This window comes from Hypomesus nipponensis, chromosome 17, assembly GCF_054491055.1.
Source record: "Hypomesus nipponensis isolate SF chromosome 17, ASM5449105v1, whole genome shotgun sequence".
Taxonomy (NCBI): Eukaryota; Metazoa; Chordata; class Actinopteri; order Osmeriformes; family Osmeridae; genus Hypomesus; species Hypomesus nipponensis.
The window spans coordinates 7,725,879-7,752,179 of NC_140377.1; the positions used below are offsets into that span (position 1 = coordinate 7,725,879).

The window sequence follows — 26,301 nt, forward strand, 5'->3', positions numbered from 1 at the left end:
TAGGAACAAAACTACCCCTGTGAGGGAATCATGTTCCTATGGACCATCAGTGGCTTCGGCTATCTCGGTCATCAATTGGATATCTACCTCAGTGCTCTGACCACAATGACCAGAAGAGATTGTGAAAGAGCTACTTGAAATGACCACTTACTGCTTACTGCGAAATGGGTTGTTTTGTACGACAAGTGTCCATGCAGACATCTTATATTGAGGACATGAAGTGGGCCCTCACCCTGGCCGACAAAGCATGTTAGTCTCTCTCTCTCACCACCATATTCATTTATATTTGGGGCAGAGTCCTCTACATCCTTCCGAGCAGTGACTGGGCTGGATGGCTGGTGCTGGATGGCTGGTGCAGGATGACTGGGCTGGGTGACTGGGCTGGGTGACTGGGCATGCATGGCTGGTGCTGGATGACTGGGCTGGGTGACTGGGCTGGGTGACTGGGCTGGGTGACTGGGCATGCATGGCTGATGCTGGAAGGCTGGTGCTGGATGACTGGGCAGTGGGCATTGTGGTGCCCGTCACAGTAGAGGCCTCTGTCTCACAGGTGGCGCCATTACTAATGCTATTAAACTGATAAAATGATTATATTACTCAACAGGGCTTTATGGTAAAACATGTGAAATATGTGAGTGTGGTTACTATTACAAAAAAATAATCTGATGAAATATCTGACTGCCAAAGCCACACTGTTACTGATGTATAAAGTTATTTTGTGAATCTGAACAAGTTATATAAGATGATAAAGATGGAAAGTCCCCCCGATAAAAACAGATTTGGGTTGCAAAAAAAAAAAAAAAAAAAGCCTAAGCAGGAATAACGACATTATAAAGAAAAAGTAATCCAATAAAAAAAGATTCCTGCCCTCCGGCACCATCCTACAGTTTGAGGAGACTCCTGCCAAACCTGTGACACAGACACGGTTTAGCAGCCCTCTTCCCCTCACCAGCACATTCATACGACCTATTCAGACCCATGTCAAATCATGCAACAATCCCACCTTTGTTTGCGTGGGACAAGCGAGCTTAGTTGGCTGAGACAATGCGGCCCTCTCTCAGGCTCTAATGAGACAGCCTGGACCCACGGTGACTCAGTGCCCACAGTTCCTGCTCCGGAGGGTGGGAGGATGGCTCCTCTCTCCCCTGGTCCTCCTCCGGCCTCTGGCACCTCCGCTAACTCGAAGGAAGGTTTCATAGGATACAGGAGCCGGAAAGAGCTGTCCAAACTCCCCACTACCCTCTAAATGGCAGCCGTTTCCCTGGAGTATAATGATATAGACGAGCTCCAGTTACTGTCTCACCTGCCTGTGTTTTTGTGGGCACTGGTTCCAGCCAGCTAAAGGCCAGCTCGTTCCCCTCCCTCCTGTAATTAAGTAAGCAGTCATCCCAGACTGGGCCAGCACCTCTTATGCACTCTGTTTCACACAACTCGGCACAAGCAAAACATTTTACCATCGTCATTATTCGTAGGCTGCACAAACTGACAGGCAACAGTTCTTTTGTGTGTTTATTCAATGACTATGACATGACAATGATAAGTTAAACGGAGCCAACCTTGTTCTTATTCTAAATGTTCTGTGTTCAGGCAAACAGATGGACCAGTGCACTCAGGTCAACAGACAGCTCCAGGAAGTGCTATGTCATGCATAGCTCTTCCTTCTGGGTTTGTACTGTGTCCATCGAGAGAAGGCACGCGTCTTGTGCACTACTGGACGTGGCTCTGTAGACAGAGGAGAGACACTCAGCTTACACAGATGTGGCGGGGAAGCCAGGACATGGACCACATTAGCTTTTGTACAAGAAAATACAAATAAAAGCCCTTATGGGGTCTCATTGAAGGTTAAATCTGTGTTTGTGACTGAAGAGGCCTTATGAAGTTTCAGCTACATGGCAGAGTGAACCAGGGTTTGGCAAAGGGAAGCGAGCGTGCATTCTTAGGATCATCAAACCAACATGTACTAACGTTTTCAGTTCGCAACCCAGAAATGAGCGTGCGGCACTGCACCTAGCATGTGCCTTTAGAGCAGTGGTTCCCAACCCTGGTCCTCAGGAACCCCCTTGTCCGGCATGTTTTAGATGCTTCTCTGCTCCAACACACCTGATTCAAATGAAGGGTCATAAGCAGGCTTCTGCAAAGCTGGATAACGACCCATTCATTTGAACCAGGTGTGTTGGAGCAGGGAAACATCTAAAACGTGCAGGACAAGGGGGTCCCCGAGGACCAGGGGTTGGGAACCCCTGCTTTAGAGGGACCACTCACACACATAACAGTTACCTTAGTGACCAGCTGGGGTGGTCGAACCCCTAACAATTCACAGATCTCGTTCCTGTGGCTCCTCACCGTGGCGATGTCACTCTCCCTGAGAGGGGGCGACAGAGAGCCATGTTTTCGGCAGTATGTGCAGACAGCATCACATGAAACGTGTGTCACTCGTATATGACGACCGATCGACCTGAGCCGCAGCGCCGCTGACCACTTACCAGTTGGTGTCGCTCAGCCGAGTCGTGACGTCGTCCAGCACCGAGGGGTCGATGACGTCGTCGTAGGTCAGCAGCATCTCGTACACCTGGCTGGCCGTGGACTTCCTGATCTGCAGGCGAAAGGAAGACAGACCCGTGAGGGCTGCCTTGGGCTGCGCACTGAAGCACGCACACATGCACACATGATGGAGAACCGTGACAGCTATCCCCAGATACGGAATGGGCCCGACAGAGTATCCAGAATATTTTGGAAGTATCTAGAATGGGACAGGGTATCTAGAATGGGATGGAAGTATCTAGAAGGAACCACACAGAGTAACTAGAATGTACCAGACAGAGTATGAAAAATGAGACAGACAGAATATTTAGAATGTGATAGAAGCATCTAGAAGGGACCAGACTGAGAGAGCAGGACCCACCACAGGGAACGGGTGGCAGAGGAGCAACAGGAGCTGGAACAGAACCTTCCGCCTGATCTCCCCCTGAAACTGGACCATCCCACAGAACCTGCAGGGGGGAAGGGGAGAATCGTATAACAAGACATGTCACGTTAGCACAATGCAAGCTGTGTCGTGTGTGCGTGTGTTACAAGGGAGGACACGTACACAGCCACACAGGAGCGCAACTTCTGGACGTCTTTGGACTTCCTGATCTCGTCTTTGCAGAGCGCGAGCAATTCCACACCAAACGGGTGACTGAGGGCGGAGGAGAGGGACAGATCCGTGTTACTACTCGCTGCCGAATCGTCTCCCTGCTTTTTGCAGGGGACCAACAGGGAGATTTCGGAGGACCACCACTCACTCGTCTTCCGAGGTGAAGATCTCGAAACAGCTGTTGGCCAACATCTGGTCCAGCATCTTCAGGAAGGGGATCGAAACCCTGCGGAGAGGAGAGCATCGCGTTACCAATCCCGGCAGCCAAGCAGGACCCACGCAAAGCTGCTCGTGGTGGGAGAGAGAGCGTGTGTGCGTGTGTGTACCGGTCATTGTGAAGGTGGTCTCTGAAGATGGACAGCAGGGTGTTCTCAAACTGGCCCAGGGCGGCCCTGTCCTGCTGGATCTCCTTCAGGTGGTCAAACAGTGACTGGGAGGAGAAACGCACCTGGGGGAGAGGGAGAGGACCGTTAGGCGCCAGCACGCACGCGCGCAACCCTCGTAGAACCACGGTCGTGAGAACAGTTGGAAATCCAAAACAGCACTCTGGAATAACAGAACACGAGAGCTCTTCTCAATATTTATCGAGCGCGTCTGAAAATGGGCAGATTTGGGGGAAAACAGAGTCACGCTGAGACGGGGCGTCGTCGTTTGGCGTGCGGGAATCGTCACGCTGTGCTGGCATCAATCATCCCCCGACGTCTTACGCAACCGCCGATCCCCGCGCAGCGACGAGATGCCAAAGCCTCGTGGCACTCCTGGTGCGTTTGGCGGGAGAGGAGTCCAGGAGAGGACGCTCCAGGAGGGCTCCATCGCTCTGGGTCTCCGGGGCTGTGAGAACCCTCGGATCCAGCCACGGATGTGCGTTGGTCTTGGCTACCTCTGATTCACACAGCCCCCCTGAAACGGCGCTTTACTAACCTCGCCGCACCGAGTAAAGCCCCCCTCACCGGGTTTTTCTTGATGACGTCCACAAAACGGTGACGTTTTAAAAAGAACCACAACCTCCACAAATCACGGTGAGTGAATGTCCCCCAGGGCCAAACCCCACAGAGGGGGGCGGATAGGCTCTCACAGGTCTGGGGGAGGACCTGGTCTGAGGCCCAGCCCGGGCCCCTCCGGTGGGGGCCTGCAGAGTGACGGGTACCCGGGGGTCAGGGAGAGGGAAAGGGCCCACATGTTTTGTTTTTGTTTGTTTTACACACGTTTTTATTCGTCACCTGTGGGAGGGACTCGCCTCAGACCAATTTCCGCGATGTCAGTTTCACTTGAATTTGACCCGTGGGACTGGTTCTGGCCACGGCTTGGGCTACACTCTCATTGTTTTCAAGGAGAGAGCAGATACACGCCAGAGGACAACTGCCTGATCCTTCGGGCTTTTTTAGAAACCAGCAAAGTTCCTCCGCTCGCAGTGGACTAGATATACATTACTGTGCAAAAGTCGTAGGCACAAATGCAAAAGTGTCAACGTCGAGCAAAAAATGCTTCGAGACATCACGAAAAGATGAAAATAAATACAACTCTCAAAATTGCACTTTTATACTGCAGCACCAGTACAGAAGACCCCCCCCCCAAAAAAAATAATAATATTTAAAGTGAGTATTCTAGTCAAAGATCATGGGTGCCTAAGGCTCTTGCGCAATACTGTACGAGCCGCACAACAATCTCTAGCTCCCTCTGTTGGCCAAAGTGACGCCTAGCTACACGACAACAACCGGCAGCAGTTGATGCCACCCTGTGGAGGACATCCAGCAGGGAGACAATGACACCCACGACGAGCTGTGGCCCTCCTGCCCAGAGTCGGCTCACTCCAGACCAGTGGTGGGACCCTCGGGACGTGGCTGTGCAGGCCTGCTGCTGAAAGCGCTCGGCCGTCGTCAGGAAGTCAACTGGATTTTCACCGAGCACCTTGTCACCGAGCCAGGTCACAAGGTGCTTCACAGAAGGCACATTTGGTTCGAATAAGACCATGAAAACAAACGACATCGGCAACAACAGACCTTTAAAAGAAAACAGAAAACACAACGATACAAACACTTGGCAGAGACAAAGGCCCACTTGTAGTTCCGGGTCGTGTTGGGGAAGGGGGGGTGGGGGTGGGGGGTTACCGTGGACTCGGTGAGGCCGCCCACAGACACTGTGAGGCCCAGCAGAGCGTGGTACTGGTACTGGGCCAGGTGAAGGAGCTGGGTGATGCGAGGGAAGGCCTGGGAGGGAGCATTCCAGTTCAAGCTCTCCGCCTCCTCCCTGAAACACACACACACACACACACACACACACACACACACAGGTTTCACTCACAGCAAAGGTGCCTGTCAAAGCCACAAACCCCCCCCCCCCCAAGGCTGTGTCCCCACCCCATGTCCTGCTGAAACTGCAGGAACTGAAATGGACTTTTTCGCAAAAGCCCCGCCCACATGAGTTACTGTTGCTGTCAAGCTGGGCTCGCTTGTATGGCGGTTGCTACTGCAATCTGCTGTACAAGCAGCATACTACCCAGTCAGTGTGGGGAATTCTTTTTAGAGTGACGCCTCGAGGCAAACGGGATCGCCATATGCAGTAGAGATATATTTAAAATATTCAAATCAACAAGGAAGGGGACGAAACAACAATCGAAGCACACCGATTTCCACAGCGACCACTACAGTCGATTGTCAGTGTTAAAACGCTTCATAGTAACCGTCCCTGTTATCTAACATGGCCTCGGCTAGTAAATGATTCCAGATCAGCCAACTACAGTGCAGTAGCTACGTTGGAGCAGACAGAAGTTTCTGTTGTTGATCTTGAAGGTATTTAGCTGCCTCCCACACGTTTTATCCACTGCAGGCATCTTTCCTCTTGGGTTTTGGGCTTTGAAAACGGGGAGAAAAACAGACTTTTCCCCTCTAAACTTTCAGGGTACATGCTTTCAGATTTCTAGGTTCCATAGGCCATTTTGCACCTTAGCGACCGAAAGCTTGACGGCCCTTCTTCAAGTCGTGAGCGGCTGCTAAAGGTAGGATTAGTCAAAGCCGTTTGTGGGGACCTTTTGCGAAAGGTCAACTGACAGTCATCTAAGTCAATATTTCCAAATAACATCGTCAGAGCCAGCCTCCCCCAAACTGAAAACGGACCCAGGTGTGTGTGTGTGTGTGTGTGCAAACTCCAGTCAGGCTCTGCCAAGTTCCAATAACACAGCCCGAGGGCTGGGCGGGCTGGAAACTCACAGGGGGAAGATGCTCAGCAGCTCCTCCCGGTGGGGGATGTGTGGCACTGCGGGCTGGGAGCTGTGGACGAGACGCAGGAAGACGGAGCCGGCGTGAGCTCTGTAGCGGTCGATCTTCTCTGCTGCCTGCTGAGCCAGACAGCACATCATGCGCTTCACGCTGGAGGGAGTGGGAGGAGGATTGAGAGAGACAGAGAGAGAGAGACCAGTTGTGAGAGGGTCCGTCATGGCGATGTTAGATCGGCTGTGTGAACAGACTCCCAGCATCGGTCACTCACAGATGCGGCGCGAGGAGCTCCGGGGCGTGGCCGGCCACCAGGAGACTAACCTCCATCAGACTGGTCATCGCCGCCTCTCTGACCCTAGAGAGAGAACACACAGGATTAGCATTTGCATTGAGTCATTTAGGAGACGCTCTCATGCGGAGCATTCTCCCCGGAGGCAAGTAGGGTGAAGTGCCTTGCCCAAGGACACAACGTCATTTGGCACGGCCGAGAATCGAACTGGCAACATTCGGATGACTAGCCCGATTCCCTAACCGCCCAGCCACCTGACTTACCGCATGCATGTACATACCAACCCCCCCCCCCCCCACACACACACACACACACACAAACCCACACACACAAACTCACACCCACTTTGGATCCAACTTGTCATGTAACTGGTTTGTACGGCCTAATACACAAATGAGGCACAGCTTGGTCTCCCCTGAGGGTGGACTCTGTTTGTGTTCCGTGTTAATAGCGCTGTTCAGGAAAGGCACGCCCTCAGAGAGCCGCCGTTTCAAACAGCCCGGCGCAGGCAGAAACAGGTGCACGCTGCCGCGGGCTATGAGGGAAGGTGTCCCCTAAACGCTGGGCTGGGCGCTGTCGCCTCGCTCGAGTACGACTCCAGAACTCTCCCTCGGGGCCTGACTGCCCTGGCGTTAGGCAAGCACGAGCTGGCATAGCCTGGGGGGGAGCAGCGACCAGAGGACAGGGAGAGAGACAGGGAGAGAGAGAGAGAGAGAGACAAAGAGACAGACAGAGAGAGAGAGAGAGACAGACAGACAGAGAGAGAGACAGAGAGAGAGACAGAAAGACATACACAGAGAGAGACAGACAGAGAGACAGAGAGAGACAGACAGAGAGACAGAGAGAGACAGACAGAGAGACAGAGAGAGAGAGACAGAGAGACATAGACAGAGAGAGAGACATAGACAGAGAGAGAGACATAGACATAGAGCGAGAGAGCGAGAGAGAGAGAAAGAGAGAGAGAGAGAGAGAGATCTAGTGACAAGTCTAGTGACATTCCTGGGTGCAGGTAAGCATCGCCCAGGGCCACCAGAGAGCCAGGCACCAGGAGTCCTGCTGGGGAACATTCCACCCCCTCTGGGCAGAAGAAACTGCGTGTGTGCGCGCCTCACCAGGCCCCCACGTCTCCCCTGCTGTCGGTGGTGTAGTCCCTCATGCAGGCCAACAGAGCTCCGAACACCTCCGTCACGTTCTCCGCACACAGCGCCGAGTCTGCCGAACCCTGGGCGCGCACGCCGACCTTCACACACAACCTGGGCGGAAGAGGGAGAGAGAGAGAGAGACGGCGATGAATGACGCAACACACAAAAAAAAGGGGTCGAGGAGACAATACGCCGAGCAGGACAGAGACGGCGAGCGAGACGGGTGGGGGGAAAGGGAGGGCCCGCGGCGAGGCGGCCGCTCGGTGCCAGGGTGCCCGAGAGAGAGCAGGCTGCCCACGATTGGCCGAGCGAGCAGTCGCGCCGACAAGGCGCCCGGGGGACCAGGAGACAAGGGCAACGGGGTGAGGAAGCCAGGTGGGCGGGACGGCGAGCGGGGGGACGGGAGGAGCGGAGGTCAAAGAGAGAGGAGGGAGGCAGAGGGAGAGAGGGGGGAAAGGAAGTCACGGGAAGGGGAGGAGCGAGGGGCGTACGACAGCGGGGGAGGGACGCGGAGGGGCGACGCCGAGGGGGGCGACACTCACTGGGCGAGGGCTCGGATGGCGTCCCTCCTCGCCTCGGGGAAGCTCCCTTCTTTCTGGGTGATGACGCATGTCTTCCGGAGCCCCTCCAGGATCTAACACACACAGACACACACACACAGACACACACACACGTGAATTACCTGATGCATATGTGTCAGGAGGAGGCCCGGAGGGATCTGATCTTGAAGAGGAACTGAACACACACAGATGTGCAAACACACGCAAACACACACACATAAGGGTACACACCGGCTGCAGTTTGCCGTGGATCATAAATCTAGGCAGGGAGCCCAGGGCCAGCGCAGCGCCACAGCGAGTCAGCACCTCTGGACTCTTCAGGGACTGGATATACTGGGCCACCAGCACCTCTGCGCACACACACAGATTACAGTCATATCCCATAGAACCACAGCACTGACGCGATCGTGGAGGTCCTGCGCCTCGCTGCGTCCACCCTACTCACCCTGCATCTGGGCATCCGCCTGGCCAGGCTGGGCCTGGTAGTACTGCTCACACAGGGCGGCCAGGGCCTGCACCACGGACTCCTACAGGGGGGGGGGGAGGGGGGGTGAGAACCGCAGTCAGACCGATAGGGGACTTACTGGCCCCGCCGGGGGCAGAAATACAGGGACTGAGGTCGTCTGGATTGAGGGGGAGGGGGGGGGGTAATACCTTCACGCCGTCCCGAACTCCGCTGGAGAGGAGGTGAAGGCTCTTCAGGCTGTCGTCAATCAGCCACTGCCAGCCGGCTGGAAGCCAGAAACGGCGTTAAGTGCCGGTACACCACCACCCACCCGCCCCCACAACCGAGGCCCTGCCAGGGTCACCGCGGACACAGACGGCCCCCTCCCCCCCCCGCAGACTCACCGATGACAGGGTCGTCCTTGAAGGGCATCTTGGAGAGGGACAGCTTCAGAATCAGAGTACAGACTGCAGGGGAGGGAGAAGAGAGAGAAGACACTTTGATGTGTGTTGCATGCGGCCCCATTGGTTCCCCCACAGACATCCCGATGTGGTGTTTGTCCTGGCGGTCGGGGTCCGTACATACCTGCCGGTCTCATTAGCTCTCCGCCGAAACCCCTGCGTAAACAACACCGCAAGGGTTAGCGACGGGCTGACTAGCAAAGCCTACAGACCGATTTAGCTATTCACTGGTACTGGAGACGAGAAGAGTGCTCACCTATACTGCTTCCTGTCAAACAGCTGGAGGGAACAACAAACAGGCCAGTTCACGGGGAGATATTTACAGTCAAGACAATAATAACACTGAATTCATTGAGCAACACACTAGTATCATAGTTTCAAAAGTGACATACAGAGGGGGGTCTTTGAACCTGGAACCTAACCTTAAACTCCCCACTGAGCTACACCCAATCCGGACACAGATAAGCTGGGGGGGGGGGGGGGGCAGCATTCTACACAACCAAAAAACGAACCTTCTGGTGAATGTTTTTCAGTCCCTCCACACACTCTGAGGATATTAAGCTAGTCAAGGGCCTGTGGGTGAAAGAACACATACTCTGAATACAGTGCATACCAAAAACGTTAAAACTCCCATTTTCTTGGATTTCAGGACAGCATGAGAGATGAATGCTCTGCGCGAAGAAGCAGGGTGTTGTTAAGTAGGCGGTTGGCTGAGCCCTGGGCTGTCTGATTGGTTGGCTGGGTTGCGGGGGGGGGGGGGGGGGGGGGGGCTACCTGTTGGAGTTTGCGGCGAGCTTGTAGAGGGCGTGGCTGATCTCAGCACAGGCCAGGATGGCTCCATGACGACCATGGAGGTCGATGCCCATCGCCATGGGCAACAGCTGAGGTAAAACTAAGAAGGGAACCCCCGAATACAGTTTAGGGAGAAACCAAACAATCCAGAATTGTTCCTCCCCGAAAGGCTGAGGGGGATTAAATGTCACTTTTTTTTTATTTTAATTTTTTATGTCAGTAAATGTCAGTGAAGCTCCAATTAACTGAGCCCAAAGTTTGAGATGTTTACTGTTCATCGAGTCGTTCGTTTTACCTCAACTGCAGGGCCGGGGAACAGGTGACACGACATGACTTACCCGTTGAGGCCATGTATTCCGGGGCCTGAGGCGTCAGGTTATGCAGGGCCTTGGTCGCTAGCTCTCTTATCACCCTGCAACCAAAACATAGGATTCCCTTCAACACAAAAAACAAAAACGCCAGTCCAATAAATCAACGAGTCCTGCGGTTTCATCTCTCGACCAAGACGTATGAGCCCCTCACCCATCCCAGTGGTTGATATTTATGGATACCAGGTGCTGGATCATTGGCCTGGTGTACTCTGGGAAGCTGGCGATGTAAACGCTGGGGAGGGGGAGAGAAAGGATGGCATTGATAGTTCACTTCTTTACAGGTTAAGGAGGAGTCGTTTCACATGATCACATTTGGTAAAAGGAAGGGAGACGGAAGAGGTTCCAAGTAGCCCAAACTAAATTCCCCAAACGAAAGCTTAAGGATTCCTTCACACAGGACGCTTGACATTTGATTCGCTTCCTCAATACTGAACGTGAACCTGTAGCAGTTGGTTGCCCTGAGGGCTTAGAATATTTCTCATTGTTCATTTGCAAACGATGGAATGTTTGGGCTGACGGTCACATTTCTGTCAGAGGCAGGGTTGCTGTTGGTGGCACTCTGGGTTCATTCCTTAGATGTCGAAGATGACATGGCCGGCGGAGAGAATGAGAGCAAGACGGGAGCGCCAGAGCGAAAGAAGGAAGGCAAGGAGGGAGGGAGGGAGAGAGTGCAGAGAGAGAGAGACAGAGAGAGAGAGAGAGAGAGAGAGAGAGAGAGAGAGAGAGAGAGAGAGAGAGAGAGAGAGAGAGAGAGAGAGAGAGAGAGAGAGAGAGAGAGAGAGAGAGAGAGAGAGAGAGAGAGAGAGAGAGAGAGAGAGAGAGAGAGAGAGAGAGAGAGAGAGAGAGAGAGAGAGAGAGAGAGAGAGAGAGAGAGAGAGAGAGAGAGAGAGAGAGAGAGAGAGAGAGAGAGAGAGAGAGAGAGAGAGAGAGAGAGAGAGAGAGAGAGAGAGAGACAGAGAGAGAGAGAGAGAGAGAAAAAAAAGCAGTGGGGATGCTCGTGCCTGTCCATCTCGCCGTTGCTTACCTGATGGACAGGTAGCAGTTGGTCACATTCCCCACAGCAAAGTAATCGGCTGCTGTTAAGATGTCGATGCCGTGAGGGAAGGTTCCCTGTAGGAAGAAAAACAGGGGAAGTAAACCCGGGTGTCTGGAACTGAGGAGAAACACTCGACGGCCTACAGGCTGGAGTCTGCAGACCTAGACTGGTGTGTGTGTGTGTGCCCGCCCAGACATGGTGAGGGCAGCCACAAGCTTGCGCTCTGCGGCATTTGATAAGATCACAGTGGAATAGGAGTGGGGCCCGTGATTTGCAATGGAAACTAAGCGAATCAACGAAGGAGTAACAGAAGAATGAATTTCCAACGAACTGGGCCAACAAACCTGTCTTCCAACATTCTCCTGGAAAGCGGCCTGGAAGAGATGGAGGCGGAAAAATAAAGTTAGGCGTGGGGGGGTTCATTTTCTCACCCATCTCTGTCATCGTAGGTAAAATGTAAACAACTAGGGTGGGGTCTTTGTATCGATATTAAAACTAAATGTATGCATTTCATTTGAACCTGAAGCCCTCACCGATGCAGCTCTGCGGCAGTTGACGTTTCTGTCGAACACAGCAGTGATGACCAGAGCACTGAGGGGGGGGGACACACACAGAGGGACACATGAACAATGACAGGAAGCTGGACCCTGACACAGCTGGACCCTGACACAGCTGGACCCTGACACAGCTGGACCCTGACACAGCTGGACCCTGACACAGCTGGACCCTGACGCAGCTGGACCCCTGACACAGCTGGACCCTGACACAGCTGGACCCTGACGCAGCTGGACCCTGACGCAGCTGGACCCCTGACACAGCTGGACCCTGACACAGCTGGACCCTGACACAGCTGGACCCTGACACAGCTGGACCCTGACGCAGCTGGACCCTGACGCAGCTGGACCCTGACGCAGCTGGACCCCTGACACAGCTGGACCCTGACACAGATGGACCCCTGACACAGCTGGACCCCTGACACAGCTGGACCCCTGACACAGCTGGACCCTGACACAGATGGACCCCTGACACAGCTGGACCCTGACACAGATGGACCCCTGACACAGCTGGACCCTGACACAGATGGACCCCTGACACAGCTGGACCCTGACACAGCTGGACCCTGACACAGCTGGACCCTGACGCAGCTGGACCCTGACACAGCTGGACCCTGACACAGCTGGACCCTGACACAGCTGGACCCCTGACACAGCTGGACCCTGACACAGCTGGACCCTGACACAGCTGGACCCCTGACACAGCTGGACCCCTGACACAGCTGGACCCTGACACAGATGGACCCCTGACACAGCTGGACCCTGACACAGCTGGACCCTGACGCAGCTGGACCCCTGACACAGCTGGACCCTGACACAGATGGACCCCTGACACAGCTGGACCCCTGACACAGCTGGACCCTGACACAGATGGACCCTGCTGCAGAAGCACTGCCAAGCTCATGTTGCGAAAGACTCCCACTAACACATTAATCATGCAAGTCGAGAAGCACTTCACATCACTGCTATGTCAATGAGTTGGCTGTCCCCCCCAGGGGAAGAAAGAAGTCTTTGATCCTTCGTGGGTGGGGTGGTGTCTGAAGGTGTGATGTGTACTTGTTTGGGTTGAGATGGCGAGTGTGAACGAGCCATTGTGCGGTGGCTTATCCTCTCAGTCCCTACGACAGCCTGAGAGAAACGTCTCATTGCTCTGTTTTCTTGGCCAGCTTGTGTGTGTGTGTGTGTGTGTATGTGTGTGTGGTGCGGGGGGTGCTGACCACTCGTGGCCTGGGGGGGAGGAAAAAGCAGAGATATGGGATTCTGCTGAGGACACTGTCTTGGGGACATGCTGAATCCTGCGCTGGGGTGTGAGGGAGACTGCACCTGTGTGTGTGTGTGTGTGTGTGTGTGAGTGTGTCTGTGAAACAAACTGTTGCATTTAAGTGTGCTACATTAAGGTTGCGTCAAGGTGTCATCAGCTAGTGATGAATAAGGAGCAGGACCCATCTTGCCTGAGTTCTGGTGCCAAACGGCGACCGAAACCAGGCTCAACAAGCGAAACCTGGCAGTGCTGGAGGGACTGGGAGGGAGCTACTGGTGGTGTGTGTGTGTCTGTGTGCGCGCGCGCGTGTGTGTGTGTGTGTGATGAGAAAGTGGGTTCGTCAAACCGACACTACTGGTCTGCACAGTCAGGACTCACAGGCCCACACATGTCGCCAGGGAAGTTAAAGAGTGCATGACGTCTAATGCTAACGTCGGATTTCGGCAACGTGCAGTCACTTAGCACACAACAGACTTACATGACAGGTGAGGAGTAACAGGTCAATATTTTGGGTCGATTCATTTTTATTTATTTTTTAAGGCAGTGCAACTGATCTTCAGTTTCAACCCCATTCCCACAAAAGGAGATTAGCCCCCTCCTCAACGTGTTCTACTCCAACTCCCATCATGCCACGCTTACACAGGGATCAGAGCGCACTGCCTTTCACGCGGAACAGATTAACGGCTTGCGATACGAGACGCCAATAAAAAAGGTTGAGAACAAGCCGAACACGTGTTATCAGGCAGCGGCTTGGCTAGGGGAGGGTTACTCTGGAACAGAGCAGGCAGAGGCTTGGCTAGGGGAGGGTTACTCTGGAACAGAGCAGGCAGAGGCTTGGCTAGGGGAGGGTTACTCTGGAACAGAGCAGGCAGAGGCTTGGCAAGGGGAGGGTTACTCTGGAACAGAGCAGGCAGAGGCTTGGCTAGGGGAGGGTTACTCTGGAACAGAGCAGGCAGAGGCTTGGCTAGGGGAGGGGTTACTCTGGAACAGAGCAGGCAGAGGCTTGCGAGCCGGCCGCGGCAACAGGTCGGTGACGACCGGCCGTGACAACGAGCAACTCTTGTCCCAGAGACTCCACCGCACCCAGGGTGTTGGGGAAGGTGTGTGTTCGGCTTTGTGTCCGTGTGTAGACAAAAGGCTCGTCTCTCGGTTGACTTCAGAGATGTCGCGGTTTTGTCAAACCGGTAGAAGAAGAAAGAAAAAAAACACGGTCCCGTTGGAGACTTTGTTCAAAAAACAAATTAAAACAATCTTTAGAAAAGAAATGAACGGATATAGTAGACAGCGAGACAGCGAGAGAGAGAGAGAGAGAGAGAGAGAGAGAGAGAGAGAGAGAGAGAGAGAGAGAGAGAGAGAGAGAGAGAGAGAGAGAGAGAGAGAGAGAGAGAGAGAGAGAGAGAGAGAGGAAAGCAGCCACCTGTTACCTGGGGATAGAAAAACTGGTTTCAGGCAGCAAGTAACTGCTTACAGGTAAGCCGTGAGATTGCTATGCAAATCAGGATAAACGCAATTACCAATAATATCTCAGGCTGACATTGCACCGATGAGATCTCGGGTCGTGCGTTGTACCTGTGTTATAAATCACTCTACAGAATGCACTATCGAGGTCGTGAGAAGATGTTCATACCTGCATCTCCTTTCAGTTCATATCGGTTCACATACACATCAGTTCACTTCCATCTTGAACACGCAAAGCCTCAAACTAAACTGAATGTGGACCTCCACACCTATGGGGGCTGACTACCAGGGGACATTCTCCCAGCAGCAGAACCCAGACAGGGTCAAGCCACACGTCCGCCTGGGGTGACTGGGCGGGAGGGCGGAGGAAGACTTACCAGGCGATCTGGTTGACGTAGGCCTTGAGCTCCACCGGCTCGTAGGCCCTGGCGAAGGCCCAGCACACGTAGCACGCCGCGTCGCGCACGTTGGCGCCCACACTGCACGCTCCCCTCTTCTCCTCGTAGGTCAGCGCCTTCAGGATGACCGGAACCACTGCGATGAGACACACAGAGGGAGACACAGAGAGAGAGAGAGAGAGAGAGACAGAGAGAGAGAGGGGGGGGGAGAGAGAGAGGGGGGGAACGAGAGAGCGAGAGAGAGAGAGAGAGAGAGAGAGAGAGAGAGAGAGAGAGAGAGAGAGAGAGAGAGAGAGAGAGAGAGAGAGAGAGAGAGAGAGAGAGAGAGAGAGAGAGAGAAAGAGAGAGAGGGGGGAAGAGAGAGAGAGAGGGGGGAGACAGAGAGATCAAGAGAGAGAGAGACAGGGAGACAGAGAAGGAGACAGAGAACAAGAGAAACAGGGAGAGACAGAGAGAGAGAGAGACAGGGAGACAGAGAGAGAGACAGGGAGACAGAGAGAACAAGAGGGAGAGACAGGAAGAGAGAGAGAGAGAGAGAGAGAGAGAGAGAGAGAGAAAAAAAATGAAAAAAAAAGAAGAAAAAAAAAAAGAGAGCGAGTAAAAAAACTTGTGAAACAAATCATGTGTTCATCCCGCCCCCTGACAATTGTCCTCCTTTGCCGGTTGCTGAGGCGACAGGTGAAGCCACCACACGGGCGTGTGCCGCAGAAAGAACACTGTGATACTGTGTGGCATGCTGATGGTGTTCATCATGCAGTTCAACATTGCAGCAACAGGTGTGAGGGCAGGCAGAATAAGCGGAGGGGCTAACTGAACATGATATTAATTCCCCTCATGACAGCCCTTATGCTTACACAAGAGAAAGTCGTTATAATATCAGATAAGCAGGCAATGCCATCTTTATTTTTCCCAGGAGGCAAATGTAAATTTCTCAACACTTCCAGCTGGTGTATTATTAGAACTAAAAAGGTCTACAGCAAAGTTACGCCATTTAACTCAACCCGACATTCCCGAGTCATACCCATTAGACTGCACACTTGAGAGCAGATCTGAGCTTTGCCCTACCCATCCTGCTGATGGCCTTGTGGTCTTTCCCACGAAAGAATTTTTTTTTTTTCCCCATCATGTAAATCATGGCTTGGGGCTTAAGTAATATCAGGTGCATCAATGTTGCCTCCAGGCCCTGGTGCTTGGGATTAGGCCCCGCCCCCCCAAGAGCGCTAGGACTTCACACATAGCTACTCACCACTTGTTAGAGATCAACCTGCCGTGTGCACTCACACACATACACACACACAGAGGACTCTAGCAGGTACTTTGGTGAAGATCTCTCCCGGATACCAAGGGTGAGACTGAGAGTCACAGAGACCAACACTGGAGGCGTCACTATCGGAAGCTAAGCAGGTAAGACCGTTGCTTTTCTACATTTGACTGAGGGTAGTCAACTGGCGAGGCTGCGATTAGTGAACGAGACCATGGGAGACATAATAACGGCTTATTTTGTTGATTAAAATCGCACAGAGCATGTTTCCTTTGTCGAAGTCGTGTTAGTAGTGCTAAATCCTGCCAACTGTGTGTTAGGGTTGAAACTCAGTCCCAGTGCACCTGTTACCTGTGTGCTTGAATATCCTGCTGTAGATATCGTTCAGACAGACAGGACCTGAGAACGCCTTACAAGCGACTTTAACAGTCAACGCAAAGACCCGGTTCAGGGTGTGGGGGAGTTGTGGCAATTGTAGTCGAATGACTTTGACTAAATGAGAAGGCGCAGATGACCCTGTGCAAAGACAGATCACCCGATATGGACAGATTCGATTTATTAAGGCTTTCCACTTCAGTTTGGCTTCCTAAAAACGTGAAAAACGCTGTGTCCCAAAAATAAAAGCTTTGCCAACCGACTAAGAGAAGTGGCTCGACGAGCTACACCAGGGCGGAAACTTGAATGACGACTTCTTGCGACAGTGCGTGACAAGCTGGTTTCTGGAGAAGAACCGCCCATCACCTAAGTAAAGTCATGGCCCTAGGAGGCAGTTCAGGGGAAAAATCTCGGCAGCCCGAAACGAGAGGGATTCCGTTTGGGAAAAAAGTCCCTCCGAATGACTCCCCACCACTGGTCTGGGGGGAGGGGGGGCGGGGGGTGTTAGGCTGGCCCTCTGCTCCACCTCATGGCTTCTCTGGGAGGTAGGCCAGGCTCCCGAGGGCCGTGCTCGCACTCCGACAGGCTGGGGATGTGTCATCGGGCTGTGTCTAACGCGTCCGTCTGCAGGTGCAGTCATGGGAAGCAGGTGGCTGCTGGTTCCCACGAGGCCGAGAGCGCGGTTTCAAGAGGGGAAGAGAGGAGAGACAGAGAGAGAGAGAGAGAGAGAGAGAGGGGAGCAAGTCGACGCACGCCCTCCAGGCCTGTCTGCTGCCCGGCTAGGCTCCTCGCCCACAGACAGACAGTCAGAAATAGACAGACAGACAGACAGACAGGAGAGGCAAGTAGGAACAACCACTTAAGCACGTCCAAAGTGGGACACAAAGTCTATGTAAACATGTGGGTAGTTTGCTTACTGTATAGGGGCTTTGTTGCTTGTCAGTGTGTTTGCTGCCCAACATGAGGGCCAAGCCACAGTTACTGGAATAGATTAGCCTCAGGGTGCACCATTTCACCCATTTGCCTGAGCATTCGGGACATTACATTCTACTGGTGTTAGCAACGCTCCCTGTGAACTGGTCTGGCAACACGAGTAGGCTAATCCTCTTCAGCTCAGGGCCGAGAGAAAGATGAGCTAAATCTACACTCTCGGCCCATTGTTGGTACTAAAGCCTGACATGTTCCGCAGCAAAGTGTAAGAAGGAGTCAGAGTCTGGGGTGTGCAATGCTAAGCCCTAACCCCGTCATCTCCACCTGTCGTCCTTTCCCTAAAAGAGCGCAAAGAGGAACCAAGATGGACGCCGTCCAGGAGCGCAAGCCCAAGAGGCCCCACTACATCCCCCGGCCGCCGGGCAAGCCCTTCAAGTACCAGTGCTTCCAGTGCCCCTTCACCTGCAACGAGAAGTCTCACCTCTTCAACCACATGAAATACAACTTGTGCAAGAACTCCATCTCCCTGGTCTCCCAGAAAGGCGGGCATGTCGGAAGGCAGGTCAAGCCCTTGGAAAAGGGTGAACTTGGCCCTCTGCCCCCAAACGACGCCCCCGGTCCCCAGCCCATGGTCCGGAGCCCCAGCCCTCCCAGCCAAGAAGACGGGGAACACAAGGAGGAGGAGGAGGAGGGGGAGGAGGAGGACAAGAAGGAGGAGGAAATCGACGTGGAACACGTCGGCCCAGTCCGACAGGACACTCACAATGTCCTGAAAGCTAGCCTGGAAACCAACGAGGACAAAGAGGACAGGCCTTTGCCCCGCCCTTCAGCCTTCTCCACAGTCACGCCCAATCGGGATAGTGCAGACGACATTAAGTCACCCATCCACCAATTGGAGGAGCCGCCCATCCCCGCTCCGTTACCCGACAACTCCCCCTACACATGGGGCCCGCTGGGACCATTGCTGCCCTTTAAACCGCCCCACCCAGCTCAAATGCATCCAGAATATTCCCACTACATGTTCTCAGAGCGGCCCCTGCATCCTTTCTACCCACACTACTTCCTCCAAGGACACCCTCACCTGAACGGGTCGAACCCCTCTCCCTACCACAGAGACTTCCTGGAGTCCCAGAGGCCAGTGCTGGCTCAGCCCCTGGCCCAGCCCCCCCACCCCTCCCTCTACCCGCAGTACCCGTACCGATACAGCCCCACTCTTCACCCAGCACCCTCGGTGCACTACGGCGTGTACCGGCCCCACGAGCTCCAGGTTCCAGTCCCAGGCTCCAGGTACTTTCCTCTGGATGTGTACCGGCCGGGGCCGGGGCTCCGGGACTATGACCTTTACTTCCACCATCGTCTCCACGGTGAGCCCGCTGGCACGGCTGAGAAGCAGGAGGACAGCCAGAGGCAGGCGGCACACAAGCCCACCAGGTTGAGCCCCATGGCGGGCTGCGCTGCCTCGGGGTCACCCGACAGGCCCGGACACTCCCAGCTGAGCCACAAACACACCGAGTTCCCCCACTGTACCATCCCGGGGGAGACGCAAGCGGTCAGCCAGTCGGGCGACGCAGGTGCGACCGCACAACCCATCGGCGCAGACGCGAGCAGAGATGAATCCACAAAGAGCTTGCAGCTAAGAGCGCGCCTGGGAGAAGGGTTAGTAGAAACATGTTGGACTCTAACATGGAAGGAAGACACGTTTCATGAAAGCTTTGGGGAAAATGGCGATTCAATCAACGCAAGCTGTATTGTTTAAAATAACTATGTCTTTTTTTTCCCCCCCACTTCTCTCAGGCCACCAGAGCAGAACGCAGAGAGCACAACACCCGTCTCCGAGGACTGTAGTGACCCTCTATCTGAACGCGGTGAAGACATGGCCCCCCTGAACCTCTCGACAAGACACCAGGACAAGGACGTCAGACATGACCTCCACGCCAGCAGAGGGAGCTGTCCTGGTGCAGGAGCCCCCCAGGAGGACCTGCCACTCAACCTGAGTCTGAGAGCTCCAGCCGGCAGCAGCCCAGGCCTCGGTCCCACCCTGGCCGCCCCTGGAGGCCTCCCCCAGAATCCGTCTGGGAAGGAGCCCTGCGACCAGCAGCGACAGACGGCAGCCCTGGCCCTGTGCCAGCTGGCCGGTGCCAGCTCAACCAACATGTCCTGTGGCCTCAGTACTGCAGTCAGCACCCTGGAGTCAGAAATCTCCACACAGCCTGTCTGCCCTCCTCCCCAGACCAGCCCAGCCGTCACACAGAAGGGACATAAGGCCAGGACAGAGCAGGGCCCCAGAGCCAAGCAGGTGAAACGGTCGAGCAGTGAACAGGCCCCGCTTCCGGCAAAGAGGCCAGCCAAGAGGAGCAGGGGTAAGGAGGCCGGTCGGGCCTTGAGGAAACGGCCTCGCTGCTGACGACCCACCGAGCTGCTCTAGCAGCCTCACCTCTCGCCTGCTGGAAGACTGTTCACTACGGGAGAACTTAGGGGATCACAAATGAACGTTTTACCGAGACCTGAAACAAGGCCATTTCAATGTTGTCATTGATATTACACTTGTGGTAGCTCGGTGTGACCGCACACTTGGATGGGATCTCTGAATTGTGTTACTGTGCATGCACTGAGGAGGCAAAGATAATTCTATTTGGGTTCACACTGAGAAATTAGGAAAGGATACATTCATTCAGGTCATTCATTGGTACCCCACAAAACAAACTACATCATACCACTTAATTATAGGTTTGATCTATTCAATGAAATCACTTCAACAAAGGCACTTTGCATGCCATAGCTGTTAAAGCTAGTCAGTCTGTTGCAGCAAAAGGGTAAAAGACGCAGAATAAATCAATAAGACGTCTTAATGAAGTGAGAGAAAAAAGCGGATTTGGAGAAGGGACTGTGAGTTTTGAAATATTGACACGTGTTTTTGAAAAATGGGGATACAAATGTACAATATTTAATGGTTTGAAAGTGTGTTTGTACACTAACAATACTGTAAAGCCTGTAAATGTCAGGGACGCCCTCCATATTTTTTCTTCTGTTTTCTCATGAAGAAGGTGAAATATATTTTATAAAAATGATATATTATTTAAACATAACATATTTTGTATATATATATATGTATATATGTTCGGACAGGTGTACTGTTTATGTGGTGGTGGGAACAGGTACTGTTGCAACGTTTAAATAATGAAAGGACACCAAATAAAAGAAAAAACAGAGAAAAATATACAACTCAAACCCATGCGTTTTTCTGTGCCACAAGTGTGTGAGGTAATACCATCTGAGAGCCTGGAGGGAAGCAACAGTCCTCTTCTGCCCAGCTCTGCCAGGGCCAGACATCCCCCGTGCCAGGCATTGTCTGTTTCCTGGAAACTAAAACAAACACACACAACCCTTCTTTAGTGTTGAGGTTGACGGTTATATGAACAAAAGGTAGGCCTGTTTAGTAATGCGAGTTATAAAAACGGATTGACAGATGTATACCTGAAGCAGTCCAGCACCGATCCGACCACTTCGTCAGCCAGTTCCTTAGGAAGCCGTCCTGTCACCCTCCCAATTCTGATTAAAAATCACAGCAACACTTCAGCTTTGGGACCCAGCAGGTGCCTTTATGCACACTGATTCTCTCTGTAGCTACAGTAGGCTCGACCGGAAACACCAACACTCATCAAATAACAAAATGTTATCCACGCGCTCTGTCAATGGGTGGCTTCTAAATCCTGTCGTATTCTTCAACAACGCGTACGAGAGAGTACTGAGGTGCGCAAAAGGTCACGACCGAGCCTTAAACCATGTTTGGTTATGCTCGACCGAATACAACAAGAGGATTTTACCCTTTAGCTGCAGACCAGCGAACGATAGTCTCCTTATCCTTCAGCCCCACCAGCAGCTGCTCTGTGAAACCACATCCAGCGTTACCGTCTGAACACACGAGGGCGGCCAGCCTTTTACCACTGGACCGGACTGGACACCACAGACAAAACGGCGTTCTCACCAATGACGTTCTCCACCTCCTCGGGAATGTCATAGTCCTCCTCCCGATCCTCAGTTTCCACGACAGGCGATGCGGGGTCTTTGGTCGAGGTCAACGGACTCTGAGACAAGTTGGATGCCAGCGAACGGTTCCCCCTTTGATATCTGACAAACACACACACAATACTGAGGACACGTCCGGCCGAGTCGGTGGCCTTTTTGACAACAGATGGAAGTGAAGGGGAACCCTCCGGTCGGACCTCCATTTGGCAAGGCGTGGTTTGAGGAAGGTGAGGCCCAGTCTCTGGACCAGTTTGATCCCCAGCTTCCTCAACATGGCCTGGCTGCTCTCCGACAGACGCCGCTGGTCCAGACACTGCAGCACGGTCGGGGCTGGGAACCGAGAGGGAGAGGACAGGCTCACTGGTTTCGTCGCTGGCAATGCAAGGGAGGAGGGTCACCGACAGCTCAGTCACAACAAGGATGTGCGGGTAAACTTACCGTACTGGAGGAAATCATCCCGTTTTCCGTGCTTGAAAATCTGGGCCTGTTGGACAGAGGAAGTCATCAATTTGGTCTCCAAATCCAGAAACATACTGAATACAGTAAGGTACTGCCCATTTTCAGGCTCGCTATCGAATGAGCTGTACTAAATATTGGAAACATATGGCATTAAGTCACTGGTTGTACTACTTTTGAATGGGAATTCAACTAATATGGAATGCTTGGAACATCATCTGGTCCATTCACAATGTTCTCTTCCATCACCATTTTCTGTTCTTGGTGCCTTCTAAAGGGGTGCTGTACACTGCAAGCTTGGGAGGTTGTTTAAGCCCTCCAGGGCATCAGAACACACAGAGCCTGTTTGAAAGCCTCCAAGCACCAGATAGAGACATGTCCAACTCACAGATCCAAAGTGTAAGGAGGGACGCTTCAAACTTGTAGTACTGGTTCCAATCTCACTGACATTACACTTGAAGGTTGCAATCAATGAGCTTAGGCTCAAGCAACACCCGTCATTGTGTGTCAAGTGCCAATAACATCCAAAAGGAGACCAGAGAATGAGATGATCTCAATGGACTTTGGTCCGAAAGACCTACTTTCTTTACGAGGGGGTGGTTTGATTCAAGGTCCCTAATAAGACAGACACTGAAGCAGATCCTTTTGTCTTTGGCTTATCAGATAGCCTACAGCAGGCAGCAGGTGTACTATGCACCTGTCCCAACCACACTAGCAATTACATGAAACATACCAGTCAAGTCGGCTCTTGTCGGCGACACTTACAAATAACAGGTTGAGGCTGTTTAACCGTGCATACACACAATTACCTGGCAAACGCACACACGCACAATTAAATAGGTGTGAGGAATGAGTGCCAGGTTTGTGTTTGCTTTACCAGAGATTGCATAGCCCCATCCAACACCACTATCCCCTCCATGGTGTGGTCATCTGCCTGGGATATGGTAGTGAGGCTCCAGTCCAGGAAGTCTCCCAGGCGCCTCAGCTTCACGTCAGGACGAGTCACAAACCTGTCACCAAACATGACAATGTCAATATAAACAGGAAGAGTGAAGCTGAGACTCAACTGGTTTGGAGAGATGGGTATGGCTGCAGCCTGCAGCCTCCCTTCTCATGTCCTCCCGTCTCATGCCCTCCCTTCTCATGCCCAAGCTGTTCAACGGTAAATTAAGAGGGTCAAAAATACTAAATCGCTAATTATTTTACGGATGGAGTTAAAGGTTAGTTCGTGAGCATGTTTGTTGAAATAAATTGAAAAACTTTAATATCAATAGGCCTATATTATTTGCTGATTTCTGCATGTTATTGTTCTGTCCCTGATGTTAACGTATATTTGATGAAACCTGCGATAACCTTCATTTAAAACTGCATCAGCGTTTTATGTTGACATTTGTTAGCGAATATTAGCTAACGTTACCTAGAGCAATTTATGGTTGCAGACTTTGATGTTTTTTTTTTGTGATTTTCCTTAAGGTACACATCAGGTACACAAAACAACAACAAAAACACAGCAGGTGACAAAATGCATGGTGTGCTGTACCGACCATCATTGTCCCCCAACCGTCGTGGTTGTTTCTAACCTTAACCTCGACCTCTGCTACGACTCCTGGCCTTAAACTAATCCTAAGGGAGGGCATGAGGCGGGAGGTCATGAGACGGGAGGGCATGAGGCGGGAGGGCATGAGGCGGGAGGGCATGAGGCGGGAGGGCATGAGGCGGGAGGGCATGAGGCGGGAGGGCATGAGACGGGAGGGCATGAGGCGGGAGGGCATGAGGCGGGAGGGCATGAGGCGGGAGGGCATGAGACGGGAGGGCATGAGACGGGAGGGCATGAGGCGGGAGGGCATGAGACGGGAGGGCATGAGGCGGGAGGGCATGAGGCGGGAGGGCATGAGGCGGGAGGGCATGAGATGGGAGGGCATGAGACGGGAGGGCATGAGACGGGAGGGCATGAGACGGGAGGGCATGAGATGGGAGGCTGCAGGCTGCAGCCATACACTCTTGGGTTTTGAAACGATTTATCTAATACTGCCCTCTTCTGGTAAGAAACTGAATAACTAAATATGAAGTATTACAGTTCAGCAGAGGTTTGTTTTGTGAGTGATTACAATGCCTGTTATTGCATATTGTAAGTCCATCATTATAAGTTAATCAACAATAATAAAAAATAATAAATCTGTACTCACTTTGATACCAGAACAGACGCAGCATCTCTGGACTTATCACTAACTGTGAGATAAGACTGCAAAGTAAAAAAATCATGTTATTAACTATAACAGAGATTTATAACATGTATCACTGTAACGCACTACAGATGTTTATGAAAATTAGCGGATGTTTACCCCAACGCATGTTGTGGAGGGGCTGATGTTACCTTGGTGATAGCAAGGATGCGGTCCATAATAGGCTCTCTGGCCTGGCCCGATTCTGGGTCCAGATGACCATCCAGACGGCAGAGGTCAAAGGGTATGAGGCAGGTCATTGAGAGCCACAGAAGCAGCATGTAACGGGTTTCCCATGTCTAACAAAACCAGAAGCAAGATAAAGGAAGCGCTTAGGAAAGATAAAATACACGTGCCTAAAATCAGACACATTTTGAGATCGCAGAAGATATCATAATAATAATAACAATCCATTGTGCCCTTTCATGGCCTAGGCACAATACAAGGTTAATAAAGGTGTCACTCACCTCTGGATCTTTGGGGTCTTGCCTCGACAGGAGATCCAGAACTGGCTGGACATCGGCTACCTCATGAGGAAGCAGCTGCATGAAGACTTTGTAGCCTCTCACCTAACGCCAAGAAGGATTATCATCACAGAAGCATGTGACACAGGGACAGAGAAAGATGGACGGTCTTCCTGGAGCCTATTTTACCTTGGAGATGATGTAGAGGAATTTAAAGCCCAGATGGGCCAGCAGAGGGGGAGACTTCTCACTTCTCACAACGTCCAACAGCATGTTCAACATCCATTCTGTTACAAGAGAGAATGTCGATTGTAACTGTAGTATATTGTAGAAGTGGTCTGTTAGTAAGTAAGTAAGTAAGACTTTATTTATATAGCACATTTCATACAAGAATTGTAGCTCAAAGTGATTTATATTAAATCAATAAAAACAATAATACAAGTGATAAAAGTCATAATTAAAATAGCAACAATAATATAACTAATAAAAGTAGTAAAACCCTTCTGAGATAAAAAAAATACTTAAATGCTTCGGTAAAAAGGTAGGTTAGTCGGGGATTATGTTCTGAACTAAAAAGTACAACAGTAACCACATCGCAATTTCACACACTTCAATACTCCTCGTGCAACATGCATTACCCAAATGAGGGTCCAGAAGATGTGGTTGCTCCTGGTAACGGTCCATGATGACTTCACAAAAACAAACATGTTGTTATCGTAAAATGGTGTAGCTTAACAGTAACTGTTCGTGCAAGAAACATTTTCACATGTAAATACTATGTATTATCAGTCAATCGAGAAGACTCACCCAGGAATTTCTCGGTACAGGACTCCCTTGACACCATGTCTCCATAGGCCTCTGGTAGACTCGCAATAAGGGCACGGGTCTCAGCGCTCTCGCCGAACCCTCCCAGGACGCTTGTTTTGGTAATAACTTCGGGCTCGCCAACACCATCCTCCCCATTGCACCCATTGTCTACCTCGGTTAATGCCATGGTTGTCTGACTTTTTGTGAGATGTTTAATTCGTGCACTGGTGTTGGAGACGGTTGAAGACGGTAACTTTAGGCACTGCAGTGAGTTTGCATCAACAGCTCAAATCATTGCATAGCCATGCAATCATTCATGCTTTATGCTGACAGAAGATTTACTTTAGACTAGTCAAGCTCTGCTAACGTTCACTGGTTTGCTAAAACAACTGCTTAGCCAGTCAGATTAGCTAGCTAGCAGAGTAGCCAGACATAGACATAAACTGAATTAAACGAATACGATACACGGGATGTAGCTTGTGGGTTAGCTCTGTATATGTACGTCCAAAAATTACACACAAAAATGTTTGCCTCAAAGCTAGCTTTCAGCTCATAGAATTGTTTCAGCTACTTGATTGCGTAGGTTCCTCTGTTGTGAAGTTCCCGCAGCATCGCGTTGGTATCCACTCCACAGTACAGTGTCCG

The 26,301-nt window shown here is 52.1% G+C and overlaps 2 protein-coding genes across 3 annotated transcripts; one reads left to right on the plus strand and one right to left on the minus strand.

Annotated features, from left to right (window-relative positions):
• Positions 1-1,496: 1,496 nt before the first annotated feature.
• On the minus strand, positions 1,497-26,237 carry tbcd (tubulin folding cofactor D). The gene is made up of 39 exons (XM_084678946.1): positions 25,657-26,237; positions 25,488-25,538; positions 25,039-25,136; positions 24,853-24,954; positions 24,538-24,684; positions 24,350-24,405; positions 23,041-23,173; positions 22,146-22,191; positions 21,905-22,037; positions 21,667-21,809; positions 21,506-21,566; positions 21,156-21,230; positions 20,950-21,044; positions 15,095-15,251; positions 11,978-12,035; positions 11,789-11,818; positions 11,433-11,518; positions 10,560-10,640; positions 10,376-10,449; positions 10,020-10,137; positions 9,758-9,818; positions 9,502-9,524; positions 9,370-9,401; positions 9,189-9,251; positions 8,994-9,070; positions 8,785-8,866; positions 8,571-8,689; positions 8,322-8,413; positions 7,750-7,890; positions 6,620-6,703; positions 6,343-6,501; positions 5,245-5,383; positions 3,463-3,584; positions 3,285-3,362; positions 3,089-3,178; positions 2,903-2,990; positions 2,484-2,593; positions 2,278-2,362; positions 1,497-1,722 (listed from the first exon to the last, which is right to left on the minus strand). The coding sequence occupies exons 1-39, from the start codon at positions 25,841-25,843 to the stop codon at positions 1,708-1,710; spliced, it is 3,591 nt and encodes a 1,196-aa protein (XP_084535072.1). The 5' UTR covers positions 25,844-26,237; the 3' UTR covers positions 1,497-1,707.
• znf750 (zinc finger protein 750) lies at positions 16,298-20,896 on the plus strand. 2 transcript variants are annotated; one of them, XM_084678948.1, is made up of 3 exons: positions 16,298-16,519; positions 18,027-19,337; positions 19,476-20,896. In XM_084678948.1, the coding sequence occupies exons 2-3, from the start codon at positions 18,046-18,048 to the stop codon at positions 20,083-20,085; spliced, it is 1,902 nt and encodes a 633-aa protein (XP_084535074.1). In that variant the 5' UTR covers positions 16,298-16,519; positions 18,027-18,045; the 3' UTR covers positions 20,086-20,896. The 2 variants fall into 2 exon arrangements, with proteins under 2 accessions (XP_084535074.1, XP_084535073.1); XM_084678947.1 differs by lacking the exon at positions 16,298-16,519 and having other exon boundaries at positions 17,730-19,337.
• Positions 26,238-26,301: the final 64 nt, after the last annotated feature.